The sequence below is a fragment of the Xiphophorus hellerii genome, chromosome 9 (genome assembly GCF_003331165.1).
Source record: "Xiphophorus hellerii strain 12219 chromosome 9, Xiphophorus_hellerii-4.1, whole genome shotgun sequence".
Taxonomy (NCBI): Eukaryota; Metazoa; Chordata; class Actinopteri; order Cyprinodontiformes; family Poeciliidae; genus Xiphophorus; species Xiphophorus hellerii.
The window spans coordinates 3,473,237-3,488,088 of NC_045680.1; the positions used below are offsets into that span (position 1 = coordinate 3,473,237).

General features: G+C 38.5%; 1 protein-coding gene across 1 annotated transcript in view; it reads left to right on the forward strand.

Annotated features, from left to right (window-relative positions):
* raver2 (ribonucleoprotein, PTB-binding 2) overlaps positions 1-14,852 on the forward strand; it is an 89,099-nt gene that overhangs the window by 67,909 nt on the left and 6,338 nt on the right. Inside the window, exons 7-15 of the mRNA XM_032571710.1 lie at positions 1,590-1,672; positions 1,770-1,868; positions 2,562-2,673; positions 4,625-4,977; positions 6,485-6,593; positions 8,415-8,596; positions 9,222-9,332; positions 10,954-11,055; positions 12,026-12,244. Of these exons, the coding sequence (XP_032427601.1) occupies positions 1,590-1,672; positions 1,770-1,868; positions 2,562-2,673; positions 4,625-4,977; positions 6,485-6,593; positions 8,415-8,596; positions 9,222-9,332; positions 10,954-11,055; positions 12,026-12,244 (1,370 nt within the window). The remainder of the gene's footprint in view (positions 1-1,589; positions 1,673-1,769; positions 1,869-2,561; positions 2,674-4,624; positions 4,978-6,484; positions 6,594-8,414; positions 8,597-9,221; positions 9,333-10,953; positions 11,056-12,025; positions 12,245-14,852) is intronic.

Below are 14,852 nucleotides of genomic sequence, written 5' to 3' on the forward strand. Positions count from 1 at the left end.
ATGCAGAGGTTGGATGGTACTGACTTATGACTGTGGTGAATAAAATCAGTCATAGTCTCATAACAGAGGAAGAGGCTTCCTCTGCTATTAAAGCTAACCTAAAATCAACAGATTGTGTCATTTTGGTTAGTAGGACTCAGTTTTGACATTGTTTTTGCTTCTGTCTTGTGGACCACCAGTCTTTCATTTTCATTACCTGCTGGCAAAAACAACGTAATGAATTAATATTAAAATTATTATCTCATAGTGTCCCTGTACTGATTCACCAATGTATTGTTTCTTCTAATGTGAACAGGAACTTGAGCTCAGGTTGTGACTAATATACACTTGCCCAGTTGACCCAGTTTTCACAAAGTACATGCGAGCTATTGGTCCTTCATCTTTAGTTCACTCCACAGATTGAATCCCAGTCGGGGATTTGTGCAAGGCAGTCAATAATGTTCACTTTGCCCTAGTGGAGGTACTTCATCACCAGCAGTAACTTAGTTTTCGGTTCTTGTCATATTGGAAGACAAGAACACAACTTGGATCCAGTTTAGCTGTTGACTTCTTTAAGTTTGCTCCTTCCAGCTCTAAAAGATTCCCAGTTCCAGGCGTTTAAGGTGCGCTTCACATTTAAATGCAGCATGCCGTTTGCTTAAACCTATGGATATCTCATTTAGTAAACTCAAGATGGACATCTAAAAGTTCCCATTGACTAGTTTACGTCAGGGTTGCATTTTACCACTGAGCAGCAGGCCAGTCCTTTTTTCTTCATTCTAATGTCTCTGTTTCAGGAGTGACTTTACTTGAGGAATGCAGTTTTAGCCCGTGTCCTGGATATGTCTGTGTGTGGTAGCTGTTGAGCCTTTTTGAATTTCTTCCAGTCTCTTGAGTAGCTTTGCTTCACAATGCTCCCAAGGCTGTGGTTATCCTGGTTGGTTATGCAACTTTTTCTACTGAACTTTTTCCTTCCACTCAACTTTCCATTTATATAAATGCTTACAGCACTCTTTAAGCTACCAGTTTCTTTAGCAAAGATTCCTAAAAAATAATTTGTAATTTGTCCGAGAATCCAAATTTTGGATTTTCATTTATGTTATGAAATAAGAGCTTAAAGTATCACTGAGTGTTATGAATGTATATAAAGATATTGATGAAATTGATTGTTTAATTATGTTCTTATTGGGATTCACATATCCTATGTAGCACATAGTTGCTTTTTATTTTTAAAAAAGCCTTTTTTCTGTCAAATTGGATCTCAGCATCAGCCTTAACAGTAGTGTTTTTTTCCTAGCTGGTTGCCCACAGGTAATTGCTGTAACATTTTCAGCCTCTTTGAATCTAAACAGAACTGTACATTTTAAACACATTTGTTATATGGTCAATAGTTTTTTCTGATATTGCATGTCTTGTGTTGGTTTTGCAACAGATAGCTGTGTGTGTCTGAAATGTGCTTTAAGTGACTCACTACTTAAATTACTTAGAACTTTATGTGTGTTAAATTTTGGGAAGATTGATTTGGTCCATTAGTGGCTTTTAAAGAATAATAAGAAAAATGCAAGGTGAGACACTGATTGATGTTTCTGTGCATCATTTTGTTTTTTCAGGAAAGTACGGGCGTAATGCAGGCCTCCCGTTCCTCAGACCTCCTCTCACTGCTGCCCTCCTAACACTAGGAAAGGCTCACCAGGTCACATTAAACGCATCATCTTTGTGAGATTTTCACAGCTACTATATTGGTTCCCATGTGAAAGTGAAGTTTTTATTATTTTGCTGTAACCCCACAGAATGCTATGGTTGGTAACGGACTTGTCCTCCAGAATCTCCTCCACATGCAGCTCGCACAGCAGCAGCTTCTTCACATCAAAGACAAGCGCATCAGCAGTGTAAGACAGCTGAGTTTTTTTTGTGTGTGTGTATGTGTGTGACATTTTGCATGAATTATTGGGGAAGGTAGATTGTGTTCTTTGACACATGTTCACTTATATTTCCAGCTCCTGCACTAAACGCATAATGAAACTGAATCACCTAAAAATCACTCTACCTAATTGTCTTTTGTTTTGTTTAAAGTAAGACCTGGAGGTGATAAAGTTTCCCTTGACATTTCCATTTACACATTTTCTTTTCAAATGTCTCTCATGTTTTCTTTAATTGCTGAGAAGAACAAAGCTAAAAGTCACAGTCGGTGATGCTTAGATGCTGAAACTTGCAGACCAGATGCTTTACTAATGTTATTTTCTCCCTCAGGCTCTGCACAGCATTGAAAACACTAATCCGTTATGTATTTTAAATGTAGCTTTTCTATTTTTCGCCCAATGGCATTTCTGAATGATTTCCACATCTATGGCTTATGCAAGAAGGAAAAGTGTTTAATAAAAATACAAACCATGTCTGTTGTACTCTACATTAGTTTTCATTTTATTGTGTAAAATACCCTAAAATTATATTTTGTTGTAAATTGTTTTATGTCAATAAAGTTGGACTGAGTGTGTTTTTTCTGCTGTTTCATCTCTTCTCATTCATCTTTTGCTACTTCTTCTTCTCTTCTCTAATACTCGTCTTTCCTCTGCCTTCATCAGGTCACCAGTCTGCTTGGAGACCCTTCCAGGTTACTGATGCAGAAAGCTTTGTCTCTGCGACCTCCAGGTCTTTTGCCGCTGGGGAAAGGCCTCCTGGGAGATTCCCCTACAGGTGAGCAAAATTTACTCATAAGACACCACTGAAACAGTTGGATGGTATTATAACTCAGAACAAAAGATAGAAAACCAAGGCCTACAGTTTGTCTCACCAGGAACTTGATCAAATACCAGCTTCTTTTGCTAACTAGTTCTGTGTTAAAGCATTTAAGGGCAAAACGTTAATTTATCCTGCTACAAATGTACCATGGTGTTTGTTAAAAACATTTTATAACTGTCATCTCACTGAACACTAAGCTTTTCATCTACGGTTGACCCCCACCTATTCACATCTACTCAGTGTTTGCAAATTGACCAAACGTTCATTAAAGTATTTGGGCAAAATTCACCACTTCATGCGATTTTTTTTTTTTGTAATGCCGATCTAAAATATATTTTTAAAAATGCAGTTTGAGAAGCTATACCAAGTCATAATGCTATTTATGACTTGCTATTAGCTAGTGTTGGCAAATCAATCAATACAGTAATTTGGTGTTTAAAATATTTTTAGGCAGTTAGAAGTGTATATAAGGGAGTCCCAAGTATTCATGGGCAGCAGTTCTCCCTAACCCTGACGAATACCGAAGTTCACTGTGTCACCATGCTGTTGAGAGACCAAACTCAATTTGTCATGGATTTGAAATCTAGTAGCAGATGGAGTAATAAAGAGTTAATTTGTACTTCTAGCTGTTTATATGTTATCCAACCTTCACTTCCACACAAACATGTGCAAATTCAGTTTATAAACATGTTCCTTTAGGGTATATTATATCATAAAACACAGAGATAGCTAACTGGGTATGGCTAGATGGTTAAGGTTAGCTAGAACCAGCTAGCTAGCTAGTCTACATACAGTAGCTAGCTAGCTTACATTTTGTGGCACACACCCACAAAATGAAAAAAAACAGTCGGGGTAAATCTAACCTCTGAGAGAAAAAATGTTCTGGAGGAATTCAAAGTTGCCTTTAGTTAATAACGTTCTCTATTCTAAGTGTCAAGTTAGGGTTAGGTCACCAAGAAGATTCTTAAAGTGGAGGATTTTAAACAAAGTTGAGTTCTAATCCACATTGTGTTCATGCTCAGCAAACTATTCTTAGACGTCTAGTGCCCAAAGGTAGGGATATCTTCATACTGGAAGATTATTGCAGATATGTGAACTTGCTGACACAAACTCTAAGCGTTTGGGTTGTCAGAGCCGAATATCTCACAGCTGTACATTACTGTACAAAACATCCCCAGGAAGCAGCGGTGCATTTTCAGTTTAAATCCCCAGCAGAGATGAGCTGTTGTTGCTTTAAATGGAAATGATATCTCACATATAATGCACAGAGACAAAGCAGACATTTGCGTGTACTAATGTATTTGTGGGTCTGTCCTTCTGTGTGTGTTTTGTTTGTGAAGTAAAGCCATAATCAATGTTAGCTTGGAATGTTGGCCTTAAGGCTCGTTAGAGCCAGTTCTGTCATTGTGCTGCAGAGGTTATTTGTCACAGCGTTATTAGATCTGTAATATTTATGACTGTGTGTGTTCACCTTTAGTGTTCTATGTGTGTGTGTTTTGTTTATATGTGTACATACATCTTTTTGTTATTAAACCCTGGAGTGAGCAAAAGAGATATTGGGAGTGTGCAGCTAAGTGCTGAGCTGTAGATGAGCATGATAAGTGATGAAGGATGAGCAGGAAGCCCTTTGTAAAATATTACAGTCAGCTCTACAGAGACAGTCAGGCTGGAATCTCAGGTTTCACCGAGACAGTTTTTTCTTCCAGAGGAGATAGACACTGATGGTCATCAGTAAAAGCTGTTTCTTATAGAGTCTGGCATCCTTCTCCCACCTTACTTTGCTTAATTTCCTCTACTTTATTTCTTTGCGCTATCTTTCTCCTTTCTTATCTTTCCTTTCCCTCTCATTCATTTCCTTTGCTTCTTCTTTTTAATCTCATATGTTTTCCCATCTTTTTCATCGTAGAGTTACTCCAGGAGTCTGTGCCAAATTCTACCCACAACTCTACAGTAGTGGTGTCTGCAGCAGGTGTGATGCCATACCTTCAGGGTCGAGGAGCAGGAACAGGCGGGGGAGACCAAAACATCTCCCATTCTGTGTCAACAACCCCTTCTGCTTCCTCCTCTTCCTGTCCCACCTCCTGCGACAGGCAGCCGGCTCCTCCCGGGACGATGGGGAGCGCCCAGCCACAGGGGCAGACGTTCTCTTTGGGTATAAGTAACTCAGGCCTTGGCCCGCCTCCACCTAAGCCCCCTGGAGGAGGGTATACATCATCAGGCCAGCACAGCAGCTCAGATGGTAACAGCCTGACTAACATGGTGAGCATAGCAAGGTGTAATAACGCCACCCTGTTCCATGGCTTCTTTTTTCTTCATGCAAGATCAGCCAAGATCACACTCGTCTAGTTTTTGAAGATTTTTGTTTTACCGGATTACACCACGCTTCTTCTTTATTTAATATGAATCAGGCCTGGAACCGGTGATTATCTTAATACTAGATTAATCTATCGATTATTATTGATTAGTTGATTCTGCAGTGTTAGAATTGCATTAAAAGATACAAATAAACAAACAGGAAAATGACATATTTGGCCTAAAATGCAATAACAGCATTCCTAGATAACAACTATTTTTTGTACAGATGATCATTTGCTATAAATTATTGCAAAAGATGAATTTATGCCACTTGAGTTAAGGACATTTTTACAAAGGTTGTTACTGACTGTGTTCTTTCAGCAAAAGGGCCTTTTTTGAGTCTGTATTTGCCAGCTAATGATTTATCAATTACTACATTCGTTGACAATTACTCTGATAATCAATTCATCACAATTATTCCGATTAATCGTTTCAGCTCTAATAAGAACCAGCTGTAACTGCTGGTAACAAATAATTTACTGTCATTAAGGATTTGGCCATTTCTTTTCCAAAAAATCGAGTGTAACTATTGGCTGGACACAACTTTTGCAACTATATTAGTCATAAACTGTAAATATAATATATGTTTTATTTTCTTCTGGCAACAGCAAACATTGCAACTGAACAATAAAATGCAACGTTCATGTAACATAATACATAATACTTTAACACTTGGACATAAAAACAGGCTCTTTTAAAGATTACTACATGATATGTATTTTATGTATCAAAATACAGGCTGTTCCACTGTTTCTTCACTACCAATAATTAAGGCTGGTACTGTTGATTTTATAAACCTATATGCTTTTTGTCACCCTCTGTTTTTTTAATAGCCATTTTCTTTCACATGAAATTTAAAATTGAAATGTACATTTTGCTGATGTCGCTAGCAACAAATGCTAAAATGTCTATATTTCTCGCTACTGAACCTGGTAATCTTCTGACATTTTAAGACCTTCAGTTTGCCTCTCTGCCTTCCTGGTTGTCTTTCCTTCTCTGACATCCCTTGCAGTCTTCACCTGCGCCAACTTGTTTGCTCTTTGATTGCGCCTCGTTTAACCACAGCACTTTTACAATACTTTAACCTGATTCCTCCCAAGTTGGTGTACAGGCATAATCAGTGCTGAGGTTCTTCTGGGAACTAATTTCCATCTTGGGATTGTCTTAAAATGTTTTAATTGGAAAGGAAGTGTAATTAACAGAACACCTTTTCACAAAGTTCAGCTATAAAGCCTAGTTATTGTGTTATGAGTACAGCGCCTTGCAAAGGGGTTCATACCTCTTGAACTTTCAAACATTTTGGTATGGTACACAAATGTCAATGTATTTAATGTGACAAAGCAATGCAGAATAAAACATTATTATGAATTGGAGGGAGCACTGTGTGGTTAAAGTGTCTTTCTCTCATCAGGTAAACTGTGGTCAGAATTCTTTATTGGGCGATCCTCCTAAAGAAGTGAGATTGCCCTCCAATCCTTACCTGAACTTGGCCAGCGTGATGCCGGGAGTTGTTCTGCAAAGTGAGTGTGAAAACGGGGAAAAAAGGCTTGATTAGGTTTTGTCTTTTATTGTGTAAGTTGTTGGACAAACGGTGTCATAGTAAGACTATAGTGGATGGTCCATCTTTATTACTAAAACTACTCTTGGATTGAATATGCTAAATTTTATATCCAAACAATATGTGCTTGATTTGTGAGGTGATAAATTTGACCTAGTTTGCTTATTTATATGTGGAAGGCAGCAGAAGTCAGCATAGAGTCACATTTTAAATCTCTCTTGCAGCATCCTTCATTTCCCTGAGGTGGATGTACATTCAGTACCGTGTAAACATTTACGGCTCAACATGCTTTTTCCATGTAGCTCTGCTCTGGTTGGAGGCTCTGGAAAAAAAACACCAGTCTGAGCCTGGATCATCTGTGTGTGTCAAGCTTCTATTCTCCAGTCAGCTGCAACATCAAATCCTCTGACAGGTGGAGGCCATGAAGTGTTCTGCTGAGTAACTGTGGATCCTGCCACTCATGTGGAAGTTACTTTGACAAGTTCCACCCACCTGGACATTGTTAGAAGAAAACAAACTTGTGGACAGCAGCAGTCACTTTCAGCAGCAGAATGTACAACATGGGGAAAAAAACGCTCAACATTTTTTAGCGTGAAATGAAAAATTATCCATGGGTGTTAAATGTCACAACACACTCAGGGGTTCCCCCTGAAAACATGCTAGGGGCGCTAGAGCAGTCCACCAATGGTCCACTGGGTTTTTACTGTAAAACATATTGAAAGTTTAAACACCAAGTAGTCTTAAAAAAGGCAAACACAAAAAATACAATGATATACATTTCTTGAACTTGAATTAAATGCTAACTAGGTAATCAACCAGTAGATCTTAAAACAAGCTAATCAACAATGTTGGTCACATTTAAAAGTAAAATAAATGAAAAGAAATATTACCTAAATGGACAATGATGAGTAACCATGCTGCTCCTCTCCTAAGTGCACCCAGTAAAACCTGCTGTGACATTTAACTTTCCCTACCAGTTACTTTGGGGCAATAAAATGTTAATCTTTAACTGGAAAGTGATTAACATATTAATGTAATAACATTATTATATGATTACACACACCCCACCCACCTGAAAAGACACTATTATTTTGCACACTAGCTTGTTTTTTAACTTGTACTATGCTGTAGCTTATGGTTTATGGATCTTCTGGTTTTGTCTGCCCTGGCAGTGATTGGTTAACATGGTCAGCGCTGATTGGATGAAATATGTAGTTCAATACAAAGCAATTCTTGAGCCGAGCTGCTGATTTGGAGCAGAGGTCCGCTTTCCTCCAGAACACTGACTTAAACATACATCCAGAACTACAATGGAATGGTTGAGATTACAGAATATTCATCTGTTTCACTGACCTAGTCAAAGTCCAGACCTAGTATGATTGTATATATGTGGAAGAACGTGATGTTTATCAACAAACTCCATCTGATCTGACTGAACTTGAGCAATTATTCAAAGAATAGGCAAATGATTTTAATCTGTAGATGTTCAAAGCTGGTAAATGACTAAACATCTGGAATGGAACAAAAACTCTTTCAAATATTGACTCAGTTAAATACACACACTGCACATGTTGGATTTCTACGTATTTCTAGGAAATAAAAATAAAAAAAATTATCCATGTTTTTTACATTATCTTATATTTGACTTTGTATTGGTCTGCTCCCAGAAGGGGATTGTGGCTGTGACGTGATAAAATGTGGAAAAAGTCAAGCAGCACACCACCTTTACCAGCCTCTGTACATCTGAACTCATACACTGCGTCTCTTGTTTGTCTCCCATCAGACTCGGTGGCTAACAAGCCTCAGGGAGGACAGCCGGGCACCGGGATCTACGGGGCCCCAGTGGCTCCTGTGGTCTCGCAGGGCGCTGCCTCATTCTCCCACAGCGTGGCGGCTACAACCCCCGCCCCGTACAACTCCGACACCTCCTCCGACTTCACCCAGTACAACCAAGCCTACACGCAGGTACTGCAAAACAAATATGCTAATACGTGGATATCTGTTGCTCTGCTGGGTCACAGTTAGCACCTGAATTGCATAGGTGATGGGGAGATTTAACTGTGGGTTTCTGGGAGAAGAGACAGGCAGAATGAGAGTGGATTTGGCAGCGTGTGTCTCCATCTGTCCCCTGCTCCCCTCGTTTCTCAGCCCTCCTCTCAAAATAAGTCGTGAAGCCCTCCTACGGGCTGTTTGTCTGTTCCTCCCGTCCATTCTTTTCTCTTTCTCCCCTGTCACTCCGTTTCTCCTTCTCCACTTGTCGTCTTGCCTCCTCCAGCAGCAAATGACATATCTGATATTTAGCGGCGAGAAGAAAGCCCCTTTTCTAAATGTTAATTACAATCTACTTCTCCAAACAAATGAGTCGTGATTAGATAACCAATAAAACAGTCGGCTTAATTTGTCTGGAAAGATGAGACAAGGGGGGGGGGGGGAGAGAGGACACGACAGAGCTGTCTGTAGGAACGATGCTTAATGAGTGACAATGAAGGGAGCTTGAGGTGAGGAGTAGGATGCACAAAAAATAGTAAGCGAATCAGAGCAAACATCTCTCTGACATTTTTCTCCTGATCCTGGCTGATCTGTACTTTAGGAGGCCATGCACCAGTGGTACCAGCACTACCAGGCAGCGCAGGCACACACCTACAGCACCGCCGCCCCACAGGACGGCACGGCCGCAGACTACAGCAAGGAGCACACACAGGTAACAGGATGTAAATGCATCCTTAAAAAATCTTATTTCCACAATTAAGGCCTTAAAATGTCTCACAATTGTTAGATAAATGTAAGTTGACTTTAAATGTGTTATTCACAGGTCTTAAATGTTATGGCAGAACTTTCTATGTAGTTTATTTTTCTTGAGGGACTTTTCTTTCAGGCAAACATTTGAGTCACACACAGACATCTTCACTCTGTTCTGTAACTTGAGATAGTTGAGACTACCGCTAACTAGCTGCTATATACTCTTGCTGACTAACGTGCTAGTTTTTGCATCTATTGTGGGAAAGTGTAAATGTATCTGCGGTTGGCTGTACAATGTTCATCTTTCCCACTGGCTCAATTCTGTTGCCAACTCACACAATGTTACGTGCATTTTGTCAAAAAGTCTGGCACTACTAAAATATACATTATGAAACTTTATTTTGTACATTTCTGTTGTGATGCAGGTCTTAAATTTAATTCATAATGGTCTTAAAATCCCTTAAATTTGAGGTGGAGAATTCTGCAGAGACCCTGGGTAACACAAAGTAATCTCAAAGAGCAAATTCATCCTGGCTGAGAATATTGTGCCTCTGACTTTTAAGAGTGGAATAAAATAGTGTTAAAAACCTCAGTTTGTCCACATATCCATGGAGAATAACTTAGCATGTCTTTAATAAGAACTGGGTGACACTTGGTAAGCCTTGAACAGGTTTGTATTTAGGCAGTTTTCACTGTTTTGTCATTTACATAATGGAGCCTCCTGCCATGCAACTTCTCACCTCCCTTTCACTATTACTGATTTAGAGTAAAGAAAAAATAATGTGGTTATGCAGCTTTGGTAAATAATATTGAGCAGCTATAGATAGTTTATGTTATTTTGGTTTTGTTGCCCAGGTGGAAGGTGAACCTCTGCCCTAGTCTCAGGTCTTTTGGTGCCTTTGAATTTATTTTTCTCCAGGTTTGCCACTAACTCTGACCAACATTCCTCTCGCTAATGAAGAAAAGCATGTCCACAGCATGATGCTGTCACCAACGTGTTTCATAGTATCGGTGGTGGGTGCAGGTCAAGGTGCAGTGCAAGTCTTCGATTAAAATTTTGGTCTCATTGACCAGAGCACCTTCTTCCATATACACTTCTTGACACTCTTTCGTAAAGGTCAGATTGGTGAAGAGAGCAAGTAATAGTTCCCTGATCAACAGATTCTCCCGTCTGAGTTGTGAAACTCAGCATCTTTGGATTTATACTTTCCCAAAACCTCTAAAATCCTACCTGATGTGTTCTTGGGCTTCATGATGCTTTTTGTTCACTAATGTTCTCTAACAAACATATGAAACCTTCACATCTGGATTTATACTGAGATTAAGCCCCTCACAGGAGGAACATCCTGTTAAAAGATGTTAGAAGGTTGGATTATATTTTGTAATTTAAAAAAAAAAACATATTGAAGTTTGTGGTTGCATTATAAAAAAATGCATGTTTAGAGGATATAAAATCTTTTGCATAACACAGTTTATAATAAAAGTTTTTTTAAGGGCTTCCCAACCTGTTCTCAGAGTTTTTGTTTATAAATTAGGATCAACTTGTGAAGTGATAGTAATTTCTGTGACTGGTTGTGTTCCAGGTTCCTGCCGCCTCCACCTACGGGGATTACACTACCTACATGCAGGCTGTCACTCAGTATTACTCCCAGCCTGCAACAACCAACCAGGCCTTCGCCAGCAAGGTACACAGTCTGACCAAGCTGCAACCAACACCTCATATTCTCTCCATTTACACTGAACATTTTCTTATCAGCATTCTCTGTAGCAAAAGAACAAGTTTGTTTTAGCATAAGTAAGTTGATGAGCAATGAAAATCCTTATATGTAAATGTAGGTAAATAAATTTAATCGAAAGCTTGATGCAAGACACGTTTCTACAAGTTTCCATTCAATTAATCCATATAAGCACCAATTTGCAACAAATGTCTCGTGGTACTTTATCAAAATTAACAGAAGTCATTTCAAATCAATCATATACATTTCAATAGATGAAGTTCACTTCATTATTAAAATTGGTTGCAGACTGCTTCCAGTATGGAGCATCTGCATAAAAAGAAAATTCTCCATGAGGTTTTGCTTCTCTCCAAAGTAAACCGTGTCGTATCCCTCAGATTCCTTCTCTGGCATAAACACTATTTGCATGATTGTTCAGATTGGGTGACACTGATGTTTTCTTTAAGGGTGTAAGTAAATTGGAGAAAAGCATCACTCTGCACCCAGCACCTGATACAAACTTATCTACCTCATGTGTGTGTGTGTGTGTATGGTTGTCTTCAGTAATGCTGTGAGAACATGATTAATGAGAACCTTTTATTAAATTTTAGTGTGCAGAATGAGTCTGTATAAATTCATAAGGTCTTCTGAAGGGTTTACATTCAGATTTATTCATGCATGCATGTGTGGTATTCAGCAGCTGAAGCTTTGATAATGACCTCAATTTATGTTCACGGGAATATTTTATACAGGTTTCGTCTGAGTGTCATAAACAAATGTGATAAATATCGAGTATGGCCTTTAACAACCACTAGAGAGCAGAAAAGTTAACAGCTGGCAAAATCAAGAGATGCAAATTATAAGTGTACAATTTTAGGGGGTAGTTTCATCCTTGCAGCTTTTATTGACTGATCTTTTTTTGCATCGGTGTGTGTTGCAGGAAGTGGAAGTGTGTAAGCCTTTGGGGGTCCCACTGCACGCAGTCAGTAATGGTCCAGCACCTCCTCCCGCAGTCCTACCTGCCGCCGCCGTGCTCCCAGCCTACAGCACCCTGCCTTTAATGCCCGGCTTCCTCGGAGCTCCACACCCACCTGCAGCTACACCCAGCTCCGTCACACATGCACACACTGCAGCCACCGACTGGAACACATACTATTATGTGAGTAAAAATTACATAAAGGCATCAAGCTGTTGGCCATTTGTACTTTCATACTTTTCTAAGTGAAGCTCAGAGGGAAAAGAGGTAATGATATAATATTTTCATCGGCTTAAAAAAGAAAATCTTAGTATTTGGTATTGCAGGTAAGTGCCTTAGAATTTCATACACAACGTTAATCAGCAGGTTAGGTATTTTACTGTATGATTTTCTGTCTGACAGTTTCTGTCTGTAACTCACTCATTATCAGCACCATTGTAAATTTAAGTTCAAATATTTGGTTCAAACATCTTTGTATTTTATGCATTTAGGAGACCGTTAACTTTATAAAGACTTAATGAAAGTGAAAGGTTGCATTACAATAAAAACAAACAGAATTTCATTTTATTTCAAGCTTAAATGGCAGGTTTATTAATGTTAACATGTTCTCAATCACCACACTTCCTGTGGAAAAAATTAACTGAATACTTTCAGGTTTATGATTATTTTAAATCGTTGGATTTCATTTCCTCTGTATTTCTTGAAATTTTCAAAGCAAAAATGTTTTACAAAGTGTTTCTGAAAAGTTTTTCACTAACATATTACAGTCTTAGCTAAGTGTGGAAAAAACTAAATAAGAGGATTGAAAATATTATTTCAAACATCCTCTACTATATTCTGTCCTTGTGTCCTTCTTTTCCCTGTCTTCCTTTTGTCACCCATTTCCTTTCCTAGCATCCTTCCTTGTTTCCCCTGACTTGTCTCATCCCTTCCTTTCTCATGTCTTTCCTTTTCCCTTCTTTTCTTGTGCCCTTCCTTGGTTCATTTCTTTCTTCCTCCTTGTGTCTATTGTTTCCTAGTTGTTCCTCTTTCCATTGTTCTGTTCTTGTCACATTCCTTCTCTTCTTCCTGCCTTCTGTTTTTCCATCTTTCCTTTCTTACTCCATTATGTTTTTCTTGTATTTAGGGAGGTATGTCTTACCTCTCTTCTGTCCTTCTGTCCTTCCTTAATCTCTTCATTGTGCTGTTCCTTCTGTCCTTGAGTCCTTGAGTCCATCCTTCTCTCTGTCTTCCTTCTTTCCGTTTCTGGTATTTTCAAGATATTTAAGTTTGCACTCTGTGGAAATATCTGGTATAAATCCATATTTAACTTTAATTATTAATAATTTAAACATGTGTAAAGAACTGGGAACTGTGGAAATGTGAAAAAAGATTTGTAGAAAAATGTCAGAACCCTGAATTACATCAGGGTTTTGACAGAAAGGTTGGTACACTTTCTGCACCAATCCTTCAAAGTGATTGTGCTAACAACTATTCCTCCATACACCCTCCTATTAAATATATAATTATGAATATAATGATACCATAGAGGTAAAACATCAGTGCAGCTTGCTTGGCATTCTCTTTTCTCTTGTTTTTGTTGAAGAAGTTTAAGGCTGTATAATCTACAGGAGGTTCATAGAAAGGAACACTGACGACGTAAACCAAACAGTTCCAGACTTCCTTGCCGGGTCTCGCCTTTAGTGAGATTTACGTTTGTTTGTGCAAACTGCCTCTGTGGCCCCCTCGCTCTGCAGTGACGCCCTGCTGAATCTGTACAAGAGCTGCTCCCTTTTTTCACTTTCCACTCAGTATTTCTCTTTAACAGCATTGAGAATATTTAGAATCTTAGACCTTATGCAGGTCAAGTCTCTAAATTAATCATAAGTGAATATTATTAATTTAGGATGGATTGATGGAGTTTGTCCACTGAGGATTAACTGGAACAGCACAGAAATATATTAGAAGTTTAATTATCAACAAGTTGTATTAAAACAGTGTCAATATGTTTACAATGAGATGTGTGTTTTCTGAACGTTGTAGCTGTGTGTGTTGAGTCAGATGCCTTCAGCAACAGAAACTCGTGTCGGGATTTGTTTTCCGTTGCTGTAGAGAAAACTCGATACTGCAGCGTCTGAAAGATCTTTTTCAGTTGAATGGAGCCCAGTCCTGATTATTTCTTCACTTTGAGGCGTCCTATTGTTTGAGCACGTGATAGCTTTGATTTTAATGAAATATTAGCGTGTGACTGATTGGGACATTGCTAATACTGGGTGTTGCTGATGATTAGGGAATTTGATAATACCACATGTTAACAAATCAAACAAAGTTGTTTGTAGTTAGCATCCATTTCTGTTAAAGTGGATGAGTTCCTTTGGACTTTCTTTACATTCACTATACATAGAGCTTGTTTTCTGCTGTGGTTTCAATATCACATATGTGCTCTTCCCATAATGCCTAATAAAGTTTATTTATTTATTTACTGTTTTAATAATAAAAGCTAATTGCAACGCTAACTTATCTGTTTTTATGCATCATCTGTTTAGGCATTTGACAACAGTATTCCAGTAATAGGATGAGGAATACTTTGCTGGTTCATTTAACTGTTGTGCTTTAAATATCTAGAATATGAAGTTGTTCCACTTCAAACGTAGGCCTGTCACAATAACAAATTTCACTGGATGATAAATTGTCCCTGAAATTATTTCAAGAAATTATAATGTTGATTTTTTGAGACCAATTTCAAGTAATACATGGATAATGGCATAATAATAAAAGGTTTCCTTCTCAAAGACCAATAAACCTACATTTT